This window comes from Neolamprologus brichardi, chromosome 11 (assembly GCF_056152115.1).
Source record: "Neolamprologus brichardi isolate AB-2024 chromosome 11, ASM5615211v1, whole genome shotgun sequence".
Taxonomy (NCBI): Eukaryota; Metazoa; Chordata; class Actinopteri; order Cichliformes; family Cichlidae; genus Neolamprologus; species Neolamprologus brichardi.
This window is the reverse complement of record NC_142114.1, coordinates 9,919,685-9,946,734: the sequence shown is the minus strand read 5'-3', so window position 1 is coordinate 9,946,734 and position 27,050 is coordinate 9,919,685. Positions and strand designations below refer to the sequence as shown.

Here is a 27,050-nt window from a genome sequence, read left to right as displayed (position 1 = left end):
CTATACATGTGCATTAAATCTCTTCCCTCCTCTTTTTTCCTTCTCAAAGGTGTTGCGGAATGATGTTATGTCTCATGTTCGCACAATGGAGTCCCTCAACAAGGCAGGCAGGGGGCTACTGGAGGCTGGGTCCGCAGAAGGTCCACATGGTCTGCAATCTCGATTGGAGCATCTCAATGAAAGCTGGGAGTTTGTCCGCTGTGAGACTGAACGAAGGCAGCTGGAATTAGAGAACAGACTGAGTCAGGTGAAGACAGAATTATATTGTTACACTGGATCAGAAGTGTTTTTGATTGTAAAACATGATTCAGTTTATTTATAACAAATGTTGATGCATGATATATGTTTATTGTGTTGGCACAGGTGCAAGATGTTACAATGGAGATTCAGGACCTTTTACAGTGGTTGGAGAATACAGAACTGAGACTGTCCTCTTCTAAAACCATGTGGGGCATGCCGGACTCTGCAAGTGAAAGGCTCAATGCCCACTTGGTGAGGCTGATTAGAGTTTAAAATTAAAAATGTCAACTATAATCCTGGAAACATACATGTGAAGATATTGGTTCTAATTCTTTGGCTCTCCTAACTTGATGTGACAGGAGTTGTGTAATGAGATGGAGTCAAAGCTCCACACCTATACAGATGTGAAGAATGCCATTCACAGGATGCTGGAGAGCAGCGGTGTTGTGCGGGGATCGACCACCGAACACAGCTTGTCGATTCTTGAACAGAAATGGGCGTCTGTTTACAGCAAAGTCCAGGAGCGAAAGGTCCTTTAATATAGCACAGTCAACACGCTGCCTCATTGAGATTTGTTTTCAGTTCCAGTGTGTTTTATTGCAAATACATGTTATTACAGTAAATCAGAGTGTATGGCTTTTTTCTACAGGCACAGCTCACAGAGGGACTCAATTTGGCCAAGGAGTTTCACAGCAGTGTCCAGGAGCTACTCACTAAGATGAGCAAGTGTGAAGAGTCTATGGGGAACCTGCCAGCTCCTAGCTTTGTTCTGGACACAGTTTGTGCACAGCTGCACAGTCACAGAGTAGGTTTTATTTTCTTTTTTTTAAATACCTGTTGTATTTTTGTTTTTACTGCTTCCAATCCAGAGATCTAAACCCTGTAATATGTATTGGCTTTTCATTTATGAAATGCTTTTATCTATACAGACACTGGTGAATGAGGTAAACAATTATGGAGAGAAGAAGACCACAGTGGAGAACGCAGGCCTCAGACTAACTGAGCTCAGCAGAAAGGACGACTGTGATGTCATTCATAACCTAATCATGACCGTCCAGGATCGATACAAAAAGTTACAGCAGCGGACTTCAGAAAGAGGAAGGATGCTGGAGGATGTTAAAAAGAATGCCAAGCAGGTATATTTCATCTCTAATATACAGAGATATGTAACCTTGATCTTTCTCACGCGTGTACATGTAACTAATGTGCCACACCCACCGAGAGCTTTGTACAAAATGTTTCTATCTCATTCAGTTTAATGAATCTTGGCGCCTCCTGGTGGACTGGATGACAGAGGTCGAACAGACATTAGACACACATAAGGAGATTGCGGTGTCCCACGAAGAGATTAAGCAACAATTGACAGAGCAAAAGGTACATTATAAACATGGTGATATGCTGTGTGTGTGTAAGCACCTTTGCTGTTCACTTATGTGTCACTCATTTGCCGATCACTCTTGTAATTAGGAGTTCCAGAAACTACTGAGATCAAAGAGGCCCATGTACGAGGCAACACTGAAGAGCGGTCGCAGTCTGCATGAGAGAGCTCAAACCTCCCACGATAGGCAGCATCTGGAGAACTTAATGGCTGAACTCAAAGACACATGGGACACCATCAGTGGCAAGTCCATGGAGAGGTACGGAACTGTATACCGTATACAACTGGATTTCTACCAATAAATGAGCCAAACATTCACATTAATACAGGTTAATGACCAAAAAAAAAAAAAAAAGCATACTCAAAGTGTTTGTGTTTTCTGTTTTCTTTTAGGCAACACAAGCTAGAGGAAGCACTGCTGTTCTCAGGAAGATTCACTGATGCTCTGCAGGCACTGAACGACTGGCTGTATAGAGCAGAACCCCAACTGGCTGAAGACGTACCTGTTGGTGGAGACAAAGACATGGTCAACAATCTCATAGACAAACACAAGGTACCTACAAATACAGTTTGGAAAAAATCAGTCTTTGCAACCAACCCACAGGACTTATTCTGTTTTCATTCTAAATGCAGTGTTATTCATTTACTCAATTACATATTAGAGGGTGTAATGCTGTCTTGTACACAAAGTGTTTACTAACAGTTGTATATCACATGTATTATTAATGTATATACGTACAATTAATGTTAAGTGCTACTTGTTGTACTCTGAATTTGCAGCTCCTTCTTTACAGTCCTTCCTCATGAGTAAAATAAGATAGTTGGTTTTAGCCTTTTTTTCTCTTTCTCTCAGGCCTTCCAGAAGGAGTTGGGAAAGCGAGCCGGATGCATTAGGACCCTGAAGCGCTCTGTGAGAGATCTGACCAGGAGCAGCACGGCCGACGCTCACTGGCTGCAGGAGCAGATGGATGAACTGGATGGCCGCTGGGAAGCTGTGTGCAAACTGTCAGTCAGCAAGCAGGACAGGCTGGAGGCTGCGCTTCAGCAGGTGTTGTACACGAATAGTAAAGGCTGTGAGGCTGTCCTGTGTGTGCAACAGCTGTTTTAAAAGTAGAAGCTGGAATTTTGACATTCAGTATTAAATGCTGATCCGACTGTGTCACTTAATCTGTCAAGACATAACCTTTTGCACTGATTTCTTTAAGTTTTGTCAAAAGTCATGAAAAAACACATGATGTAAAGCACTAATAAGGAGCAAAACTCCCCTCCTCGTTCTTGTTAGGCTGAAAAGTTTGACGGGCTCGTTCATTGTTTCATGGAGCGGCTCACCGAGGCCGAGAGGATCCTAAAATACGGGGTCATACCAGAGGAGGAGGAAGGTCTGCTTTCCTTTCGCAAACAGCACGAGGTCAGTATAAAATTTTGTCACTCCCTGTAGAGAATTTTTTTTTTCCCCAGCTTATCAGCTTCCAGTGAGTGCAGAGGACAGACTCTGCTACAGAAGAAGCTGGTGCTGATAAGAGTTTAGTGTTTGGCTGAAGGTCAGTTAAACAAAGCTGTGCTTGAGCGTAGCTGTAAGGACGGCTACCTCGAGCATCAAAAAACTCATCCAAGTCTTTTTATTGCTCCGCCACAGGAGTCGCTGTCTGCCTTGCAGGCTCGGGCAGTGGAGCTTGAGAATATCCAGTGTTTGGGTGAGGAGATTCTTGCCTCCTGCCATCCAGACTCCATAATCACCCTAAAATCGTGGATCAGTGTCACTAAGACACGCTACGAGGAAGTGAGTGCCTTTGTGCCAAAGTAATACACACAAGGTTCTATTTTCCTTTAATTATATTAAAAAACAAATCATTTGATTGTTTAGGTAACTGTTGCTATCAGTCACCAAAATGGCTTGAATGCTGGAAGAAATTTTATCAATGTATAAACAGCGAGCTGTGTAATTTTCTCCCCCTCTTTTGTTTTCCGAGTCAGGTTCAGACCTGGGCCCAGCAGCAGGGTCAGAAGATCCAAGCCAGCTTGACAGCGCTGGAGACAGAGAGAGAGGAAGTCCAAAGACTGCTGGACTGGATCTCATCAGCAGAGGAAGCCCTCAGCCTCAGAGATCAAGAGCCTCTGCCTGAGGCCACAGAGCATAACCAAAAACTCATTGAGCAACACACAGTATGAGTTCTTTTTCTTTGAGAGCACGAGTTATCTACCATGTTTGCACTGCAAAACACTCAGTTTTACAACATGCTTACTGTACTTTGTAGTCTCAGTTATGGACTCCTCTCCGCAGGTATTCATGGAGGAGTTAAATAAAAAGTTCCCAGAGGTAGAACATGCCACAAAATCCTGCAAACACAAGAGCATTTCGAAGCACCAAGTTTCCCCAAGCAAACGGCCGCTCACCAGTAAGCCACTGTGAAAACAGCATTCTGTGCATGCGTTCATAAAGGGTTAAAGGTTGAGTAGCTCACTGCTAATGACCTGTCAAGCACATACAGTATCATTTGACTGAGATGAATGATGACTTTCTTTGTCCAGAGAGAAGGAGCGCTATGAAGTTGCAGCCTGCTATACCAGTCCCCCTGGAGCACCTTGACCCTCAGACCCCACAGCTCAGTCAGCTGGTCAGTGAATGGCAGAAACTTTGGCTCCTGGCTGTGGCGAGACAAAACCGCTTGGAACAACACCAGCAAATGCTCAAAGAGGTCATTGTGCTTTTTGCAACATAACTGTTATAACGTTGAGAGACTCTGGTACCATTGTAGGTGGCCAAAACAATAAAAATGCTTTTGAAATTATTATTAGGAAAGACATTTTGACATTCAAAGATTTAAAAAGGTTGTGATATTTTGCTGTTTCCCACAGATGGAAGAATTTGCAAACTTTGACTTTAACATTTGGCGAAAGCGTTACATGCAGTGGATTAGTCATTTGAAGTCTCGGATCTTGGACGTGTTTCGCAGCATCGACCGGGACCAGGATGGACGGATTAGCCAGAAGGAGTTTATCGATTATGTTCTTGCCTCTAGTGAGACTTTCTTACCAATAATAATCAGTTCATTGCTGACACTAATGTAGCTCTCATTCTGGATTATAGTGCTTTAACTCTTTACGTTAAGATCTGCATGGCTGGTGTTCAAGATAAGGCTTTGTACTCCTTCTGTAGAATTCCCCACAAGCTCTCTAGAGATGAACGCTGTCGCCAACATCTTTGACATGAACAACGATGGTTTCATCGACTACTATGAGTTTGTGAGCGCGCTCCATCCCAGCAGAGATCCCTACAGAAAAACACTGGATGCCGATCAGATCAATGAAGAGGTAAGAAGAGCGTGTTCAAAAGGAATAATTAAGAAAAAGTTAAACTAATGTATTCCTTATGAGGTTTTTCAACTCATGCTGTCATTATCCTGCCTTTATTAGGTGAGCCGACAGGTAGCACAGTGTAACTGTCCCAAGAGGTTTCAAGTGGAGCAAATAAGTGCCAACAGATACAGGGTGAGTCGACTGTTAGTCACTGATTCAAAAAAATATGCAACTTCATATTAAAAATGCTAAAATCCTCGACCACAGAGGAAATTAATGTCTTACATGGATTTCGTCTGTCCATCAGTACTTGTAACGCTGTAATATTATATTATTTAATGTTTGCTCCAGTTTGGAGATTCCCAACAACTGAGGATGGTTCGAATCCTGCGTAGCACATTGATGGTCAGAGTCGGAGGAGGCTGGACTGCTCTGGATGAATTCCTGGTTAAAAATGATCCCTGCAGAGGTTGTAATAGTCATTATTTCCTGCATAACTAAAATGCCTTTCTTTCAAAGACAAGCTGTTACAAACCATAAAGGATCAAACATCTCTTAACATTGCTTTTTCAGCTATATCTAGTTGGCCAATAATGGCCTTTTAAGTTGACATTCAGGTGAATTAGATTAAAAAGTGAAAGGTGAAACAAACTAATATCAAGAACTGACCAATTCATGTTTACCACTAAAAAAAATCAAAAAGATCTACATGTAGAGCCATCAAGGCTAAAATTGGGTTAAATCTGGTCAAAAGTAAAGGTCAAATAGATGACTAGATCACAGCTGGCTGTTGACCTCTTATATTTAAAGAAAAAAAATGCAAACTTTCTGTTTATGATGGGCTCCTGTTGTTATTTGTCACATGATAAGATGATTAGGACAAGCCTGTGGACATTAAAACATTATTTTTCCATGTGGAAAGACAGAACGGCAGATTCCAGGTTTGAATCTGTTGGTTATGGAAAGACTTTGTAAAGGTCTTTATGAGGAAGAGTGTATAATTATACATGTCTGTGAAGGTTCTCAGTCATCCAGGTCATCGTAGTCTAAGGAGCTTGGAAAGAAAAGCATCTGGACTTCTTTAAGTTGCTTGAAGACGTTTCACCTCTCATCCGAGAAGCTTCTTCTGTTCTAAGGGTCAAATGGTGGAGAGTCCCAGATTTAAACCCAGTGGGAGTTTCCCCCCAAAGAGGGAAAAAGGACCCCCTGATGATCCTCTACCTAATCACATGAGCCAAGGTGTGAAAACGGGTGTATGTCACAATCAGCCAGGGTTTCGGGTGAGCTCATTGTGAAACCTGGATCCACCCTATCACGTGATTTCTTGAGGTCAGATGGCCCAGGATGTGAGTGGGTTCAACCGAAAGACAAAACTCCAAAACACAAACTTAACAATGTGGTGTATGCTGTACAGTGCAGCGAGGAATGCCCAGACCTCTACATTGGAGAAACCAAACAGCCACTTCACAAGCGCATGGCACAACATAGAAGAGCCACCTCCACGGGACAAGACTCAGCAGTCCATCTGCTTCTAAAGGACAAAGGTCACTCTTTCAAGGATGCCAATGTTCACATTTTGGACAGAGAGGACAGATGGTTTGAAAGAGGAGTGAAAGAAGCCATCTATGTCCACTGTGAGCGACCATCTTTGAACATAGGCGGTGGTTTACGACACCAACTGTCTGCCATCTATAATCCAGTTTTGAGATCCCTTCCCAGACGCCTTAACGCCCACTCACATCCTGCGCCATCTGATCTCAGGAAATCACATGATGGCGTGGGGCCAGGTTTGGGACCTGATTGGGGCTGATTGGGACCCACAGCCGTTTTCATATCTTGGCTCATGTGATTAGGTAGAGGATCATCAGGGAGCCCTTTGTCCCTCTTTGGGAGGAAACTCCCACTGGGTTTAAATCTGGGACTCTCCACCATTTGACGCTTTTCTTCCCAAGCTCCTTAGACTATAATTATACATATTTTTTTCTTTTGCCCTTCAACCAAATCTCAACATTCTTTAGATATCTTGCAAAGTTGTCTTCAACATATTTTAGCCATCTTTTCACTGAGCTTTTGTTGGGTTGGAGGGGTTGTTAACACAGCCTATGTAAAAAATCTTTAGTCTTATTAATATCTACATGTTGGCTGACTATAATAATAGGTGTATCTATAAATAATGAGAAGTTTTGCCATTTTCTGTAAAATCCCTCTGTTGTGTCTCCAACAGTAAAAGGTCGGACCAACCTGAAGATAAAAGAGAAGTACTTGTCCCCTGCTGGGAGCACCTCTAAAGGTTTGACTGTCAGCAGGTCCAACTCAAGCCTCAGCCTGTACAGCAGTGCCTCTGCCCCCACCAGCCCCATGACACGCAAGGTAAACTTTAAGCTGCGGGTAAAGCAACTTCCTATCTTTCTAATATTGAAATGAGAGAATTTCCATAACAATGTAGGATCAAGTTGCACCTTTCTACCTCTCAAATGAAGAACAGTAGCAACCAGAAAAAATGTAAATGTATTTTATTATGGAGACATTTATCAGTAATTGGTGTAACATATCTGCTTTAGGCATTACTTCGTAGGAGTTTCTCAGGTGACCGCTGCATTCGCCCCAGGAGCTCCATAGCTGCTTTGGGGTCTGACCTACAGTTTGCCACAACAGGGGAGGATAACTCTCCATCACCACCAGGTTATTTTTTATTTTTTGCTTGATTTTTTTAGGCAATCTGCTTTCTCGTGCATCTAGTAAAGTTGCAATATTCACTTTTAGAACTTGAGAAACTTGTTGTGTTAACCCGATTCTGTCTGTTTTCATTCTTTTGCACCTTCTAGACGAAACTGAGAGGTTGCCCACATGATTATCTCTCCTTCTGAGCACCCTGAGTATGCTGCAGCGCTCAACCCAAACAGCCTTGAAGCTCCAAAAGAGTGACAAGCAAAAGTTAGGTGCTAGAAGGGGCCTGAAAATAATGAAGGAAAAATACAGGAAAGGTCACCGAAAGTACTGCTAACAGGCGTGCAGCTTTGGGTAATCTGCGTGAGAAGAATGTCTCAGTGTGGACAATGAGGGGTCGGTCCAGATGCAAGGCAGAGATTTTTTTGTCCCTTTTTTCTCATTTCATATATTTGTATCTGATTGCGTAGAGAGTAAGAATTTCTGCATGGATACTTGCTGCATGATAGCCAGAGCATTGCTTTAATCAGAACTGCTTTTATTTTCCAAGCCTGCTAAAGATGAGCTAAAGTCGGACGGTGTCGGGAGATGTCAGTGACGCTCTGTTACTGATTCAAGGTGACATAGTGCTAAGACTCACATATGATGGCACTGAAAGGTGTTGTGTTATCTGACTCTGCTATCAACATCCAAAAAAAAACCTCATATACCAAAATCATAACTATATAAAGGGTACAGTATGCCGTCCGTCAGCTTTGTAATATTTTTTTTTGTTTTTATGTCATTCCATGAAGAGGATATTGTTGGCAGGGCCACACTTTCTTTTGTTTTCTTTTTTAAATTTTTTTGGACAGCATGTTTTCATATAAATGTATTTTTATTCTTTATTGTAAGGATGCTCTAAACACTGGAGATTGTTTAACGAACAATGCACTGAAGTACGACGGGCCATTGTTGATTTGTAGAGATTCTTTTTCTCAGGACAGGTTGTGTCTTTCGATGTATGTTTCTATGGAACATTACTGTGAACATGTAGATGTGTTTTTTTCTTCATAACACTGTACTTAGAAAAATTTCTTTAGCGCATTTGTCTTTATAAATATGCACTTTTCTGTGTCCAACTACTGTAGATATGTCGTGCTAAGTAAGAGGATGTCTTACATATGATTTACACAAACTATAATTTTAGTTTGGGGTTCATAAAAAAATAATGTTGACAATTTTATGTCATGAGAATGCAGTGGTTGTATATTTAATATTTCTGTTAGTTTCTATACTTTTCTGGCATTTTAAGCAACACAGTATAGTTTTTTTTTTGTTTTGTTTTCTGCCATTCAATCAGTTCAGAAACTCTCACATTTGTTAATTCATTATTTGCCTTCCAAAGATGTTAAAAAGAACATTCAACACTAGTTTCCTTAATAACAACACATGAGCCTGGACATGACAGTATGTATTGTTTCAGCAATAAACAACAAACTACATTTATCTTGAGAAATAATCAATTACAAGTCCACCATCATCATCATCATCATCCACTGGCAGTGTTGCAAAGCTTTTATTCTGTGGGTTAATCATAGACCAGTTAATACTTTACAATGTGTGTAACCACTATGTTTGTAAGTGTCCCTTTGTACTAGATCCACCTGAGGTTGAGTAGCTTCAGTAGCTTATGTCATGGCATTTGGTCTATGCAGTTGTCAACTGAATTTTTTAAAGTCAAAAATGTTTTACGTGATGGAATACATTTTCTCTTTGCCTCGTGTTTGGAGACAGTTGATAATTTACTGTACTGTAAAAAATTACAACAGCCAGATTTCACTTCGATTGCTATGCACCCTGATCTTTCTGTACTGTAAATGTTTCTATACCCAGCACTCATTCTGATGTCTAACTTTAGATGAATGTCACTAATAATTTTACATCCACTTGTATAAAAAATAAAACTTTTGTATAAAAATATGAAATAGTTTGCTATTATTATTATTATTACATTTGCTAATATATAGTTCTAGGGTTGGTACCTACCAAAATGCCCTCTGTGGAGGAGGCAGAAGACCAACTACAATGGCAGAGGTTATTGGGGTAGTTGAGAAGCTCTGTGGTGCCAAGTTGCCAGGCTAGGATGAGATTCCAAAATCCTGAGATGATAAAGGTTCTGGCCATTGTGGGGCTGTCTTGGCTGACACGTGGTTGACGTGGAGGTCTAAGACAATGCCTGTGGAGTGGAGTGGTGGTTGCCATTTACCAAAAAGTGGGTGTGCTTAAATTTTCAGGGTATCAAGATCTTGAAAAAGAGTCTCCGGCTGACTGTCGAACCTCGGTCCAGATCTTCAGGAAAAGCACTGCCAGTTCTGTCCAAACAGTGGGCCAGGTCATCACCCTTACAGGACCTTTGGCTGGATCATATGACTTTGACCCTCCCTTCAATCATGTGTTTTGTTGATTTGAAAGTTTACTGGGGTGAACTGTGAGCGTATGGAGAGTATGTGTCTGTTGTTACAGGCCACGGGGTCTATGTATAATCAAAGTCAGAGCTGTCCACATTTCTGTCACAAAATCAGGCATGTTTTCAGTGGATGTTGGGCTCCACCAGGGTTGAACTTTATCTCTAATCCTATTTGTCATATTCATTGACAGTTGAGGTGGTTTAGGTATTGAGTTAAGATGTTTTATGGGCTGCTCCCTATGAAGGTTTTCCAACCATGCCAGACTGGGAAGAGATCTCAGGGTAGGCCCAGAACATCTTATACTGTTGGAAAGCTTCGTTGTTTTTCTCAAATGGTGCCAAATTTGTAATGAAAAATGCATTTGTCAGTTCAGAGTTGAGGATGTGGGTTGCGTCAATGAAAGACAAATCCTCTCTGTCAAGGCATGCTTGGACGACTGACCGCTATACAGTCAGTTGTCCTGATTGGCTAATTATTTCCTTTTAAATTCCAAAAAACATTTTGTTTGTTAACATTAAACTGAATCTGCCATATTACCTGACATGGTATGACAAAGAAACATCTAAATATTAGGCTAAAAGAACATGTCAGTCACTTTAACTACAGAATGTGTCTGAAGTGTTTATGATAGATTCTCAAAGAAATGTAATCTGTTGATTCTCAGGAACGTTGCCCTCCTGTTGGTGACTCTTTCAGACTCCGTTGCAGAGTACATGCAGTACCAAAAACACAGACATATTTATTTAAACATGGGGCCCAGCTGTTTTGAAAAAGAAAGCAGGGTATTGTACTTCTACACAAATATTCCTTATGAATCCAGGTCACAGGAGTGCCCTTTAGCCTACTTCCAGTCCTGAGTGGCTTTGTGTTTTGGTTGTTTTTTTTTTTCCTTTTTTTGTTTTTCAAAACAACTTGTGTCCTGTGACTGGATATCAGTCTTCATTTCCCAGTGATAAACACACATTTATCATGAGGCAACATTTCTTTAACTGGTTATAAGAATGTTTTAAGTTTTAAGGGTGCTTTCAGACATGAACACCTCTCTGTGGTTTGTGTGTTTTGACATTTTCAAAAACCCGGTTACCTATTTAATGTTTGATGTAATCAGTAGTGTTTGGTGATTGTGGCCAGCATGGTTCTGTTGAAGTCTTTTGACCCAGTTTTTATAGAGTTGACAATGAATTGATAAAGAAAGGAGAGGCAGAGTTTTCTGCACTTTCAGCAAACATTAATTGATATAATTCAACACTTTAAGAAATGTTTATCTGATTTTGGACTCCACATTTATGCATGTGTGTGTGTGTGTGTGTCAATGACTGTAGAAAACAGTGTGTGTGTGTGTGTGTATGTGTGTGTGTGTGTAATAAACTGAAAAGGCTCTTATTTCCCCTTCTGAATATCGTAATGCCAAAAAGATTTTCAGAGCCGAAGGTTACACTTTGATTTTTATCAATAACTGATGTTGCGTGCTGTCACTTTATCCCTGCTTGAGCTCCACAAAAGTTGGTATGTGCTCTGGAACTCCCTCCTTCCTGCTCTAATGTCTAAAAGTCTGACTCTCCTTCTACAATTATAAGTAAAATCCTTTCTTCATCAGTCAGCCCTCTGCTTCCAAAAGTATGTGCATAGGTTGAAAACAGAAGTTAGTAAGTCTTGGTATTAACTACAAACAGTGTTGGGGAGTAATAGAATACATGTACCGGTGTTAAAATACAAAATATGAGTAACTGTATTCCGTTACAGTTACCATTTAAAAAGGTGATAATTAGAATACAGTTACTCTGTTGAAATAAATTGATTACACTGTGGCCTTTTCCTGTTTCATATGTTTGGCTATTCCTTCAATCCAAACAAAACACGCAATAAGAGGCTATAATGTAAGCGTCCTGTTAATGTTGGTGGCGTTAGTTACCAGTGTTGGTCAAGTTACTTGAAAAAAGTAATCAGTAACTAATTACTGATTCCTTCCCCCAAAGAGTAATCCCGTTACTTTATTGATTACTTATTTTCAAAAGTAAGTAATTACTTAGTTACTTAGTTACTTTTTAAAAACACAATTTACAACTTGAATAGGTAATAAAGCGATAGGTCTTTCAGCCCAATTCTACTTTTTCTGCATAAGCCATCATACAAAATGTAATCAAATGGAAAAGTCCTTTTTTAAAACTTGTTTTATTAGTTTTAATCTTTTAACTTTATGCATCAAGCAAAAATTTAATTATATGCAACATTCTCTGACTGGAAGAAATTTGTTTAATATTTAAACCTATTTTCTGCACATTCCAGCACATAAAATATTTTTTTGTGTTTACACTCACTCTTTCAAATAGATGCAAGTAAAACACAGCAGAAAATAAATAACATCAAAAACTAGCGGTCCTTTTGCTCTATTTTCACCTGTAAAGCAGGAGTAGGGTAGGCGGAGGTTTACCCTGGTGCAGGTGTGCTACAGCGGTCAGTGGAAGAATCCGCGAGTTTCTCTGTGAGTTTCCCATTAGGTCGTAGCGCACTCGGTGCTTGCTTGGAAGTTTAGGGTTTTTTTTCGCTGTAAAAATAAGTTTTCTTCCCACGCACAACGGACACTAAAGTTTTTGTCACTTTTTATGGAATCAAACTCAAAGTAAGGTCAGTACTTCCACGCTTTAAACGCTGCACGCTCATACTCTCTCTGCACTCGATATATGATCCATTGTTGCTCTGCACACAGCTGTTGTCACGAATGTCGCACTCCCTTACGTCACTGTCATGAGACATTCTCGCAAAAAATCATGGTTTTAGTAACGCAGTAACGCAGCGTTCCTGCGGGAAAGTAACGGTAATCTAATTACCATTTTTGCAATAGTAATCCCTTACTTTACTTGTTACTTGAAAAAAGTAATCGGATTACAGTTACTGCCCATCTCTGTTAGTTACACAATGGACCCGAAGCCAGGACAACAGAGCCAGCAGTGCATGGGCAGGAATTCATTTCTTACTTGGAAATTCCGACATCACATTTAAAGAAGAAATGGGTGGGCGAGAACTGACCATGCAATGCAAACTCTGTTTGCCTGCAACCAAGCTGCTCTCAGCGTCAAAAGACTCCACCTCCAACCTAAAGAAATATCTGGAAGTAAATTATTTTGAAAAACTAACGTTAGCCTAAGCCTACTGCAACTACCTTGTTTTAGTTAGTGAGATGTGCCACTAAAGTATCTTCGAATTACTATTGCTGTGTGATTTATTACTATTACTGAAGGCTACTCGCCACCAAGCTGACATTGTTAGCTCGCGTTAGCTGAGGTTAGTTCATAGACTGCAGACTGTTAGACTTGATGGACAACATTAACAGCCAGCTTGTTGCAAAAAATCATATGCTAATCTGAAAGCAGTCTATGAACTAACCTCAGCTAACACCAGCTAACAATGCTAGTTTGGTGGCCAGTAGCCTTCACTAATAGTAATAAATCACACAGCAATAGTATATTAATGTAGTTGTAAAAAGCATGACAATATATTAAGTAATCCAAAGTATTCAGAATACGTTACTCTCATTGAGTAATCAAACGGAAACTAAATTTTGGGGCATGTATTCTGTAGTTGAATACATTTTAAAAGTAACCTTCCCAGCACTGACTACAAAGGTTACGTAATAACAGTTAGAACAAGGATAACAAGAACAGAATAACAGAAAATAAGAATCTCATGTTATTTATACCGTTCACCTTGTCTGTCACTCAAACCTGCACAAATGTGCCATCACTAGAAAGCCCAGGATGCCTTTGACAGTACAGTAGGACTCAAATAGACTGCATACATTTTGCTTGATGTAGAGGCCTCACACTCATGTCCCATACTGAGGGCAGAATGAATTGTTGGATCTTAGGAGGATTTAATGTCTTCATCACTGCTCTTAATGGTGATTAGGTAGATCAGAAACAGAGAACATACACTGAAATTCTGTCAATGTCTACTAAAAGGTTACTGAAAGTTATGTATAACTATTATACCATAAACATCATTAGTTGTTATTGCTTGGTGATTGTCCTCAGCACATCTTAAGGCATAATTTTTATTTCATATATTACTGTACAAAACCGATTACCCACATTTCTTTTTTGTCAGGATGATCCTACGCTGCTTCAATAATGTTGAGGTTTAGGCTATGGGGAGGCCAATCCATGACTTGTAGTGTTTTTCTGTTTTTTATTTCATTTGTCATTGTTTGTTTTTCTACCCAGATATGTTTTTATTGCCTTTGCAGTGTGTTTGGGGTCACTGTCATGCTAAAACATGAAGCTGTTGCCAATCAGATGTTTTCCAGATGGCAAGCGTCAGATTCATCTCTCAGGACCTCTGTCAGGTCTTTTCTGGATTTTTTCTTTCAGATACTGTTCATTTAGTGTAGATAGTTTTTTGTTTACGTCCGCCACTTCTTTTATCCTCCACTTGTCCAGGTTCTACAATTTTTTTTCAAGGACACCCTTCACACCATGCCAATATATATCAAGTTTTCAGCTAACAGCTATTTGGGAATCATCTCGTTGGTGCAAAACTGCTATTTTATGTCTATTGTCATGTCTGGCATTTTTCACAGATTCAACTAAAGAAATGGTGACATGTTATATATTTTTGGACAGGCAAACAGAGAAGAAATTTAAGGGACAGGAGAGATTTTCTTATGTAGAATTATCATGTATTAAAAGTAATTTGTTTCATATAACAGTCATCAAATTACAAAGAATTTTGTTTTTCAGGAAAGGAGCATATAATACCAGTCAGTGCTGAGGTGGGTGCAAGGACACTCAAATGAAATGCCGTCCAGTGACGTTAGTAGTCAGCAGGGGTCATTCATTTGAGCTGGAATTTGCGCTGAACAAAAGCAAGACTGACCCCAACGAACCAGCCAGTCAGAAAGCTGTCCAAAGTCATCTTCTGGTTGGCTAGACTGCCAGAATTTACTCTACCCAATTTGGGAAAAACCTTCATGTTGCTGTAATAATGCCATAGTAGATTTTTATACAGGTTTTTATATGACATATAAATTGCCTTTTCCACCCCTTTCTCTACAGTTTTTTTCTCCATGTGTACCTTTTCCTGTTATCCAACTGTTTCTACTGCTAAGAACTTTGGTTCCCAAACTGAACCCCTGGCTCAGCCCTCCTCGGTGGTCACATGACACAGATTCTGAGATCTAGACTTGTAAAGTACAAAGCCCACATCTCACTGTGCATTCATACTCTATAGACAGTATATCAGAAAGAGACTGTGCTGTTACACGTCTGAGCGACCTTCATTATAACTGACTCTGCTTCCCACAAGCAGGTAGGTGGTTCCCTTTGTAATTCAGAATGATAAACAGGTTTAAAGTGATTAATGGAAAGCACTCTCTGTTTTTAGTTTTTAGTGTATTTGGTTTATGTAAAAGGTTAGGAGATGAAGAGATTATTGTTACTAATAATCTGCATTTTAGAAATACAGGAAAAATTCTTTCATTTTTAATAAACAAATAAGGCTTTTCAGCATAGCAGCTTTCCCACAAAGTTGCGTCAGCAGCTGCTAATCTAAGACTTGCTGATAGTTCTTTGGAGTTCATATAATCCCTGACATAACTGTATTTAAATTAGATGTTAAAGATGTGGATGATTTCATTTTCCTTACGTTGATTTAGTTTTTTTTTGTATCAGGTGTATGTGTTACATAGGCTGTAGCTCCAACCTACTCACTTTTGATTTGTCATTTGATTTATTTATGTATTTTTTTTCCATTTAATTTTGTGTAAAATAAATGAACCAAATAAAGACAATGATAAAGATAGTGATATTAATATTGCTATGCAGTAGTGGAACACTACTTCATTTGGCCCGTTCCTATTTTAGCAGTCTTTCCATATATTCAAATTATATATGCCAAGAGTGAAGGTTTTGGCTGCTAAAGTGCCATGTCATGCTGAACTTGACAAACTGGTCTGCTTAGATGAATCACTGCATCTACACCATCTATGACTGTGAAACAGTCATCCATAATCCATAGTCATACAGTAAAAGCATTAGAAATTAGAGAGCAGAAGAATGAAGCCTCAGCTGCGTGGAGTTCACTGTATACTATAAACTATAACTCTACTGACTGTGAATCCAAAGGCAGCCGTAACCTTCCTACTCACTCTGCTGCCTGTGTGTTTAAATGAGGGGAGACCATAAAGTCCCAAGCTGGTTGGAGGAGGAAACAGGAAAGGGAGGAGTTCTTATTGACACCTCCCCCTCCACCAGCTCTCTTTTCCTAAGCTCCCTGAAACACAGAGCGAGCACATGGCTGCCTGGTTTTGAAACCGACCTCACTCATGGTGGTAGAGGACATGTGCGCCTGTGCAGTCCCTCCCCTGCCAAGTGCAGCAGAAAAACGGAAGCAGAATGTAAGCCTGTATGTGTGTGTAGAGAGGTTAGAAAAGGGGAGGGCATACAAACACACACACACATTTGCGGCAGATGTAACCAAAAAAAAAGTCGAATCAGCCAAGAGTGAAGGTTTTTGGAAGGAGAGAAGCCAGGGGAGAGTGGTTTCTTGTTCCTTGTTCTGAAACAGGTAGGATGATGGATTTTTTGTACTTACAGCAGCATAGAAATGATGTATGACGGAAGTAAGGGTGATTGAATTGCCAGGTTATCTTAGATCCTAAAGCCTCAAGTCTTTCAGTCCATCTGTTCTGTGCTGTAGTCCATCTGCTTCCCTCCATCATTAAAAGGTAACAGAAATGAAAAAATGTATATAAAAATGGTTACAAAAGGCACCAGATAATTAAGTTTAGATTGCAGATCAAGATCAGGAAGTTATATCAAGGTACCCTGACGTAATAGCCAGAGATTCTTACTCGTTCCTGATTCACATGACATATTATAATCTTGTGTATTTTAGAAGTTTGACACAATATATTGCGTTTGTGTTATATAGCCAACCCTAAACGTAAAACATGTTTATATCTTTAATTGATTGGCACTAATTGTTCATAGTCATTATCAAGACTTACATTATTTTTAAAGTTACTTAACAATGATTTATTTTTGATAAATATGTTTATGTCAGAACCACATGGTGTTTTTATGGGAGCACTGTGTCAGTGTGCGAAAGGTCAGGCATCCATTTCTAGACTGCACATGTGAGAAGGATGGAAGAAGCTTAGAAAGACAAACGCTGTGAAGGTCAATGGCTCCTACTTGAAACAGTGACTTTAAAAAAGTGTAATCAAATGGCAAATTAAGCTGTAATGATGCAAGTGGGTGACCAGGATAGTAACACAGTATACGCACGGCATATTGACATCCCTAAAAAACAGGGATTCCAGATTAGGGGTTAGTGATTAGAACCTCCATGGGCTTGCCAAGTAGAAGTAGAGTAAGTAAAGTTTATTTATATAGTGCTGTTCAAGAACAAAGATCACAAAACACTTTACAATATAAAATAAGATACAATGACTAAAATGTTAGTAATATATAAAGATAAATAAAACCAAGCCTACACAGTGCGTCTCAAACGTTTTAAGGGTATCATCCATGTACAAAGATCTTGGGCCAGATTTACTAAATGGGCAAAAACAGGGTGTAAGCGCAATCCCAAATAGTGCTTATAGGTGTGTTTAGTTTTACAGATGATTTAGAAAAGAGGCGTGTTTGCTAAACAAAGGAATTGTCAGCTCATTTCAATATGAAACCAAATGCAACAGGATCAGTTGCAGAAATATCAGCTTCCACTTCTTGCATGCAATTTTGTCACTGCTTTATGTTTGTCTTTTTTTTTCTTTTTGCCACATTTGCAACACATCTCAACACCTTAATAACTCTGGTCCCTTTAGTCTAAAGGAACCAAGGTCTATAACTTGGGAACCACAAACAGTTTCCTTTTGTCTTGAACTTAGACCTGGATACCAACAACAACCATTGAACAGCTGAACTCAGAGACCTGGTAGTTATGTGTGGGTATAGTCGTTCACTAACACAGAGAGGCATCTGATCATGAAAAACTCTCAAAAGTCAAAGGACTAACAAATCACAATAATCAAGGCGTGATTAAATAAAGGCATGTAAATTCATTTCCATTTCAGATATTTAAGATGGGCAATGTTCTGCAGATGATAAAAACAAGTTTGTACAAGACAACCAACCTGCTAATCATAACTGAATGTCCGATGAAGTTACACCCAGATTTCTTACAGTTGGGCGAACTGACGATGAAGTGGATCCAAGATTGTCAGATAACATGAGAACATAGCTGTCAGGGACATAGACAGGTGTTCTCTTTGCTATTCTCTTTGCCCACAGCAGCTTCCAAATTTTTTGCTTACAAGCAGACAGTTTGACCAAGATGTCATAAAAGATTCTTCTAACATGTGTCAGGAAGAAATAACACAAATGAGAAAAAGCCTTTGCTGTCCAAAGAGACCCTTATTACAGCAAAATTACAGAGTATTAAGGCCTTGCCAGGAATTTTTTTTTTTTTTAAATCAATTTGAAATCTTTTGGATTTGAAATGGGAAGTCCATGCACAAAAACTCTTGAACGCATTGCTACTGAAGCAATAAAGAGAAATAAAAAGCTTTATCAACCTGGTTGGATATCAGAGACCTAGAGGATATCAGAGGCTGGTTGAAAATAATTCACAAGATTCTCAAGGTTATTTATGCTTAAGGGGACAGTATTAACTTATGACACCAATGCTCTATGTGCTGTTTCCATAGAAGAACTCATCTATTAACTTTTGTGTTGAAACAATGAAATAAAGATGATGAAAAAGCTTATTGTCCTTTTACTGTTGTTTAGTTATGCCACCTTATCTGAAGGTTTTGTTTCAGAGAGAAATGTTTTTACTTGTTTGTTCGAAATCTATCACAAAAAGACTTCCATGGAGTATTATTTCTTTTCATATAACTATTTGGCTCAGGAATTAATATATTGGTATGAAATATGGTGCACAAATTCATGTTCCCTACAAGATAACTTTAGAAACTGTTCAAAAGTAAAAGTTACCCTAAATCACGATGAAAATGACTAACATCATACATGCTGAACATCAGTGACAACCTTTGCTCAAAGCTCCACTGTAATCAGCCTCTACCAATGAAGCCTCTTAAACTGATTGCAGTTAAAAAAAGATACACTCTACAACTCACTTCATTGAAGCTCATTTGTACATAAATGCAATAAAGCAATAATTCATCGAATGCATGCAAAATACACATAAACATTTCTTTGCCTGAAAGTTTAATGACTGTTCTTTTAAATGTCACTAATCAGTCGCGCTTATGCTGTGTCTCTATGTTTCAGATTCTGTAGGTCTTTATTTGCTCACTTCTGCCCGCATCATGTCGCTGCTGACTCACGTGCTGGCGTGCCTGTTTGGAATGGGCTCCTGGGTGGCCATCAATGGGATGTGGGTGGAGCTCCCCTTGATCGTAAATGATATCCCGGAGCGCTGGTTGCTGCCCTCCTACCTCACAGTCCTCATCCAAATGGCCAACATAGGCCCTCTCTTCATCACGCTGATGCACCGCTTCCGCCCAGGGGTGCTCGATGAGCGGCCGGTCATCTACGGCATTGTAGGATTGGGCATCGTTTCTACATTCCTTCTGGCTTTCCTTTGGAAGCACACAGTGACCTTCGGAGAATCTTTGCATAGTGTTCCACTGCTGACATTGAGTTTCCTGCTATCTGTGGTGGACTGCACCTCATCTGTTACCTTTCTTCCTTTCATGATGCGGCTGCGTCCACAATATCTCACAACGTATTTTGCAGGTGAGGGCCTCAGTGGCCTCGTGCCTGCAGTGGTGGCACTTATTCAAGGCGTTAGTGTAGTTCACTGTGAAAATGCCACTTTATCTAATAATTCCAACATAACTGACAATGGAATGCTACAGGCCATCTACCAGCCTGCTAAATTCTCTGCACAGGTCTTCTTCATATTCCTTAGTGTAATGATGGTCGTGTGTCTGGTCGCTTTCCTCCTACTCAATCACCACCCAGCTGTGGCTCGTGAGAGAAAAAGCGAACGGTACTTCAGTGGGGAACTTGATCGTGAGAAGAAAGAACAAGGCCTATCTCTGAATGCCCAAACACCAGAGCAAAAGCCCATGATCAGCCCCTCGGAGGCTGGCAAGAGGGAACCTAGGAGTTCTTTCGGGAGGGGGACATATAGTATCTTTGAGGTGGTGTTTATCTTTGTAGTGTTGGCTTGGGTCAATGCTCTGACCAATGGAGTGCTGCCTTCAGTGCAGTCCTACTCATGCATGCCTTACGGGAACAAGGCTTACCATCTAGCTGCCACCATGGGAGCTGTTGCTAACCCTGTGGCTTGCTTCATCGCCATGTTCATACCAATAAGGTGAGCTATAGAAAAACTACAATAATTATAAAATACTAATCAAAACCATAGATCCAAGAAATGAGTTCTAAGTCACCAATAGCTTGTAAATCTGTTTTCTGTCCAGGTCTCTTGTCTTCATGGGAGTTTTGACCATTTTTGGGACTGGATTTGGAGCCTACATTATGGGCATGGCTGTTCTAAGTCCCTGTCCTTTGCTGGTCCACAGTACCTCTGGAACTGTAGTCATAGTAAGACTCTTTATTTTCTTGCATGTACTTACTGTGTACACAGAATAAAATTCCAGACTTCATGCTCTATCTTGCATCTTAAAAAAGCATGAAGCCACCACCCATTCGCAATACTCACTTAGCATTTATAAGAATTCCTGTTATTAAGGTGTGTAGTGTGACTGACAGGTTTTACAATATAATGTTAAGTCAGCTTAGTCTCATCTACTTGATGCTGTCATGGAAGAGCTGTGAAAGTCCACTGAATGAGTCAATGAGTCAAACATTCAAAAAGAGTACATTGTTTTTGTGCACTGGCACAGGCAACTATGCCACCTAGCTATAAAATGTTATTTTTGCTGTCAGAAGTGCCTTTCCTAATACACTTTTTCGGAGCAAAAGTACTTAATACTAAAATGGTGTTAACTGCTAAAATACTTTTTCAGTCACCAAACTGAATAAGAAACCAAGCAGCTACGCACTGAATGCTACTAAGCTAACCAAGCTCCAACCAGGATATTCTGAGCTCCTACTTATTACTTACAGCAGTAAGAGTAGTAGCAGTAAGAGTAAGTCATTTAATGCACAATTCTAACAAGTTCTCTGTTGCAGGTGCTGGCCTGGATACTCTTTGTCCTCACCCTGTCTTATGTCAAAGTCATCATTGGGGTGATCCTGAGGGATGAAGGCCACAGTGCCCTCGTGTGGTGTGGAGCTGTAGTGCAGCTGGGTTCAATGCTTGGTGCTCTAACCATGTTTCCACTTGTTGGTTTCTATCAGTTTTTTAAATCGGGTGATGCTTGCAACACTAAGTGTCCAACATAGATGTAAAATGTGTCTAAGTTCAACTCTGCTGTACAGAACTCTAGCATTAATTGCACTTGTTTTAGTAGAACTGCACTTATTCCAACTTGTTGTAAAAGAGCTGGCAAGTTATAGATGAAAATCCACCACAGTATCACTCCACGTTTTTACCTACGTTCTGTTTGTAAATGTCATATACTTTATCAGTAGTTAATGATGTATGAAGTACACATACACCCAGTGCTTAGCAAATTATTTGGACCACCTCTCATAAAAACAAGAAAACACAAATAATTTCACAAAGTTTGAATTCACACTTTTATACCCAAATCTGAACGGACAAACTGGACCTTATCTGAGAAGTCAGAATCAAGCACAACATTCAACCACTAAAACAAACTTTTCTGTTCAGTAATACAAGTAAATGAGTATAATTTGTCATCTTAATTTTGAAAAATAATTTAAAAACAAGCTTTATTTCTATTTATTTATTTATTTTTTGTGAAACACAAAATTTGAAAAGTCTACTTGCAAAAATTGATGCAGTCTCCTTAATTCATTAAAGAAACATAAAATAATGATTTTGGTAATTACCAGTATTATTAATATAGAGCTGCTGTGGCACAAACCTTACATTGGATGGTGATCTAATAAATTTGTTAAGCACTATATCCATCTATAGTGTCTCAGACTACAAAAAGACCAAACTAAATAGTGTTCTGCCACTGAATATATCAATATAATATTCAAAACCTTGTCAGTTCAAAAGGTCAAAGCTATTTTACTTGAAGTTTGAACATCATGTGAGATTATGATGTTCAACATATACTTTATTGATTTTGCTTTATAAGAAGTTATGGTACTGTCGCCTTTAAAATGTGCCTTAATTCTATAAAATGACCTGGGCATTTTGGGGGGTAGACTACTGTGTTGTTTAAATAAAACTACAATGTGCTTTGTATATGTTACTGAAGTGGAGAAACTGTTGAACAATACCAAATAAAACATTTGTTTAATTACTGTCTAAAAAAATTGCAAATTTGCATGTTGTTTTATCTAAAAAATTGCTTCTTTTTTTTTTGTAAATCATCCCTACACTGAGCTCTATACATACAGTTTATTCATCCTCTGAACTATTTAGCCAAGGGTTGCAGGCAGTAAGAACCCTGGACCAGGCACCAGTCCTTAACAGGACTAAGGCAAGAAAATTAAACATTCAGGCTAATTTGCATCTTTGGCAAATTTTGAGAGGCAAAATAATGTAAAATTAATGAGGTGGACACAGAATATCATATGTATCAGTGGATTTTTGATTATGCCACCTACCGTTGCAGCACATCCCACAAACTACTCTATTAGTTTGAGATCTGGTAGCTGTGGAGTACATTTGCATACATTAAAGTTACTATCATGTTCAAGAAACATCATTGAATGAGTTCTGGTGCATTATTCTACTGAAAGTGGCCATCAGAGGATGTGATCATAAAGGGATGGACAATCCTGAGCAGCAATACTCAGTTTGTTTAAACGACACTCAACTTGGGCGCCTTAATACCAGCTTTCTTCCAATCCAAGGCCTCAACATTACATCACCACCTAAACCACTGGTACAAGGCACAATGGATCCAGGCTTTCATGTTGTTTGATCGAAATTATGACCCTACCCTTCATAATGTGACAGCAGATATCTAAACTCATCAGACCAGGTGATGTTTTTCCAAACTTCACTTCTCCACTTTTGGTGAGCCTGTGTGGATTCTGGTTCCTATTCTCAACTGACTGAAGTGTCGCCTGATGTGGGTTTTCTGCTGCTGTTGCCCATATGCTTCAATGTTGTACATGTTGCACATTCAGAGATGCTCTTCTGTATACTGTTATAATGATTGGTTAAATAAGTTGCTGTCAGTTCAAAGCAGTCTGGCCATTTTCTTGCAGGAAACTGCCAATGACTCAGTATTTTCTCCTTTTAGACCATTCTCTGTAAAGCATAGAGATGGTTGTTCAGGAAAATCCCAGCAGTTTCTGAAATACTCGAAGCACATCTGGCACCAGCAACAGATGCCATGTTCAAAGTTTAAATTACTTTTACTAGCTAAAAAACCTCTCAATGGTTTGGCCAAACAATACTTCGCTGAGTTGCTCACCGTTTACAACCGAGTTAGACCCCTCAGTTAATCACGTGCAGGTCTTTTAACTGTTCCTAGTTATTGTGGTCCTGTTCTTTGGAACAAGCTGTCTGCAGCCCTGAGATAAATTATATCTATTCATAAATTTACCGTATTTTTCGGACCATAAGGCACACCGGATTATAAGGCACACTGTCGATGAACGGGTCTGTTTTCATACATAAGGCGCACTGGATTATAAGGTGCATTAAGCGAAACAAAACAGTCAGATAAGTCAAACTTTATTCAACTCATTCTTCTTGCTTCCTCCACTTACGTACCATTGATTCATTAAAGTTGAATTCTCTCGCAGCTGCTCTATTCCCATGTTGTTGCAGTATATTAATGACTAACCTCGTATTGTGGATGGATTATCTCTGTTGTTCTCCTGACTGAAGTTTAGTCCGTTTACAGCATCCTGAACATGGCATATCATTTTTAGGTGGAAACCCAATAAAACAAACTTTTGTTTTGTTTTATTATATGTTACTTTTATCACTAACTCAAAGTGTTATAAACCTCCCCTTCTGACTGCACTGAGGCACTGAGCTTCTGCCATGTGGTTGGTTTATTAGATACCACATCAACTAGCACTTGAACCTGGCGTAGCAGCTATACCTAATGAAGTGGCCAATGGTATAAAAGACTACATTCATAACAGAAAAGAAAAAAATATCATCAACAGATCGACAGTTGGCAGCACTGATGTACTCCACAGGTCACATGTGTTTAAATGCAAATCAAAGGCAGGCAAATCACATGAATTTTGTTTTATGAAATCCAAAAGGTAATGCCTTCACATTGGTCTGCTAAACACTGAAAAATGGCTGGCTTAAAGAAAAAAAAGACAATATTTTTAGGCTAATTAGCTGCCTATTTATAGTTGTAATTTACCAAAAACTCTTTGATCTGAATCTTACATATGTATGTCATTCACAAAATCACCACTAGATGTCACTTTTTGATTAAAAATAATAATATCGCCAAGAACCGCTCATAGCTGCAGGCAAGGCTTAACATTCAAATGGCTGTGGTCTGATTTGAGGGTGTGAGCTCTAAAAAGAACTCTCAGTGTTGCTTTATTGAACCTCAGCTGGTGAATGGGGCAATGACGGAAGATCCTCTGTGGTTAAATTGGATAAATTAAGCAAACCTAAATTAGCACTGAGATGTTCAGACATTCACCTGTGCTGAAATAGTGATTCTGCCTAGATATTGGGGTTTTCCCCCCAAAAAATATAATGTGTATATATATATATATGTATATATATGTATATATATGTATATATATATATATATATATATATGTATATCTCATCATATGCTCGTCACATTAAATCGGGAGAGAATGTCTTATGCATGTAGGTGGATGCGAGAATGTGTGTGCGTGCGTTGTTTTGCGTGTGCATTGCACCCGTGTGTGTTTGTCCTTCCTCTATTCCACATAGACAAACAGGAATGAGGAACTCATGGCCAGTCAGAGGCTGATTCAGATCCCAGTGGCTCTCCGGAGAACATCTGGGGTCATCATCTCCTGCTGTCTCATACTTCACCTGCTCTCCTTATCGCTTCCTGTAGTTTCTGTGACTTATGGCGTGCAGAGTTTAAAAGATGCACAATGGTTTGGAATCATTTCAACAACAGCTTACTGTCTGAAAACGGAGAAGCATTTTTTGATGCACTTTTTCTGAAACTGTGTAATGATCCAAATGAGCCAAAGAAAAATGCATTGAGATTAAGATAAGACTTCAGATCAGAAAGCCTGCTCTATATGACTGTGGGTGGGGTGGGAAGGGGGAAGCATGATTTAGGCAACATAATAAGCAAAAGTGTAAGAGTGCAGCCTTTCTTATCTTCGTCTCTCTCTCTCTCTTTCCTTTAAATATTGTGATATCTCCGTTTCCCCCAAGCTCCTTGTCTTCCTCGATTCTTGCATATGGCAGACTTTGTGACAGTAATTTAAATTTAAAACACATGAGGGGAAATCCTAGCCCGCGCTGCTCTTTAATGGGCCGTCATGGGATTGGAGTATGCAGAGAATGATTGAATTTTGTGAGAAGGCCAGGAACGATCAAGTCTCGCCTGACGTTATGCAATCGACCATTCCCCTCTCACAACGCGACGTCTGGTAAAACCTAGCAGGAGGAAAAGGGAGGAGGGGGTTGGATAAGGGTTGGAAACCTCAACGTCTAGACCAAAAAAGAGAAAAACATTTTTTCTTCTAAACGACTCAAGACTTCATAAAAGAGAAACTTGGCTATCATACACACACACACACACACACACACACACACGTATATGTATATTTATATATATATATATATGTATAAAGCCAAACAAGATGTGATGGGCCACATCAAAAGCAGAGATGGATTGCTTTTAATGGTTGTAAATGAGTCTTTTTACACTGTAATGCATGACATCCTATATTTCCTGACAGATGGAAACATGTGGATCCCATACAAAGCCTGTCACATTGTTTTATTTATATGATTGTGTCATGTCTGTTTTCTGCCTTTCTCTCCTCACCTGCTTGGCTCACTTTGACAATGTCAAGGCAGAAATTCAACAGACTCTAAGGCACTGATATTGCTGCACTGTCCAAGCTTTCACACCCTCTGAGTAAGATTAAACCCCTGCTATATATCCTCTCAGTGAAGCAGGAGAGGCTACCTTTCCCGTTAAGTCCATTATATTCAAATAGGCGGGGCCTTTTCTTTCTTTATCTTTTTCTTTTTTCTTCTACGCAAACAAGACAAAGTAATCAAAAGTTAAAAGCAAACACTCAAGGAGGCACTTAGCAAAAAAGAGAAAGCTTTTATGATAAAACATTCATATACAGTGCAGGAGACAGGTAATCTTTGAGGATGATAGGGTTGTCTTGTGGTCAGTTTCTGTATAGTATTGCTTGGGGAGTCTTGTAGATGAATGCTCCTAATAACATCCCTGCCCACCCATCAGCTACCAGAGAATGCAGGCAGAGCAGCTAATACCTGAGTGTATTTCTTCAGGGGTGTGAAGTATGCCTTAAAGAGCTGTTGGAGGCAGCAGTAAAGTAGGGTTCATTACCTTGACAGACTGATGACAGCTACAGTAAGAATGGCTGAGGTGCACACACACACATATAAAGGCTCAGTAATGTGCTATCAGCGATGCTGTGCTATGCACAGTAGAATTTTGCATAAATGATGCCCGAGATGCTAAAGTCAGTACTGCTTTCATTGAGATGCGGTGATGAGCAAGTCATTGAAAAGTACTCTGTGGTAAATATGCTAGGTTTGCATTTGAAAAGGTTTTAGTGGCCAAAGAGTTTATTTTATTTATTTTGTTGTTGAACGTTGGGTGAGTACAGTATATTGACGTCACATCTACCAGCAGCCATGGAGATTAGCAATAGTAAATACTGGAAACATGGATGCAAAACAGCATGATCACTAACATCACAAATTAACACTCGCACAATCTAGGGTACTCCTGTAGCCGGTCCCAAGCC

The 27,050-nt window shown here is 39.6% G+C and overlaps 2 protein-coding genes across 5 annotated transcripts in view; both read left to right on the top strand.

Moving 5' to 3' along the window:
• Positions 1–9,506, top strand: part of macf1b (microtubule actin crosslinking factor 1b) — a 29,167-nt gene extending 19,661 nt beyond the window's left edge. For both annotated transcript variants that reach the window (XM_006794863.3, XM_035909538.2), the window contains 21 exons: positions 50–247; positions 364–492; positions 600–770; positions 890–1,045; positions 1,170–1,376; positions 1,495–1,614; positions 1,708–1,877; positions 2,012–2,171; positions 2,472–2,666; positions 2,901–3,026; positions 3,255–3,398; positions 3,593–3,781; positions 3,900–4,014; positions 4,148–4,314; positions 4,475–4,637; positions 4,776–4,930; positions 5,033–5,107; positions 5,267–5,384; positions 7,140–7,285; positions 7,477–7,597; positions 7,741–9,506. In XM_006794863.3, coding sequence (XP_006794926.2) covers positions 50–247; positions 364–492; positions 600–770; positions 890–1,045; positions 1,170–1,376; positions 1,495–1,614; positions 1,708–1,877; positions 2,012–2,171; positions 2,472–2,666; positions 2,901–3,026; positions 3,255–3,398; positions 3,593–3,781; positions 3,900–4,014; positions 4,148–4,314; positions 4,475–4,637; positions 4,776–4,930; positions 5,033–5,107; positions 5,267–5,384; positions 7,140–7,285; positions 7,477–7,597; positions 7,741–7,766 — 3,051 coding nt within the window. In that variant the 3' untranslated portion in view covers positions 7,767–9,506. The remainder of the gene's footprint in view (positions 1–49; positions 248–363; positions 493–599; positions 771–889; positions 1,046–1,169; positions 1,377–1,494; positions 1,615–1,707; positions 1,878–2,011; positions 2,172–2,471; positions 2,667–2,900; positions 3,027–3,254; positions 3,399–3,592; positions 3,782–3,899; positions 4,015–4,147; positions 4,315–4,474; positions 4,638–4,775; positions 4,931–5,032; positions 5,108–5,266; positions 5,385–7,139; positions 7,286–7,476; positions 7,598–7,740) is intronic.
• A 5,737-nt stretch (positions 9,507–15,243) lies between these two features.
• On the top strand, positions 15,244–22,408 carry slc52a3-2b (solute carrier family 52 member 3-2b). Of its 3 annotated transcripts, none has more exons than XM_035909502.2 (4): positions 15,244–15,336; positions 19,326–20,379; positions 20,486–20,609; positions 21,201–22,408. In XM_035909502.2, exons 2-4 carry the CDS (start codon positions 19,364–19,366, stop codon positions 21,411–21,413), a joined length of 1,353 nt encoding a protein of 450 aa, XP_035765395.1. In that variant the 5' UTR covers positions 15,244–15,336; positions 19,326–19,363; the 3' UTR covers positions 21,414–22,408. The 3 variants fall into 3 exon arrangements, with proteins under 3 accessions (XP_035765395.1, XP_087704223.1, XP_006794927.1); XM_087848097.1 differs by lacking the exon at positions 15,244–15,336 and adding an exon at positions 16,195–16,423; XM_006794864.3 differs by lacking the exon at positions 15,244–15,336 and adding an exon at positions 16,454–16,593.
• The last annotated feature ends 4,642 nt before the right edge of the window (positions 22,409–27,050 follow it).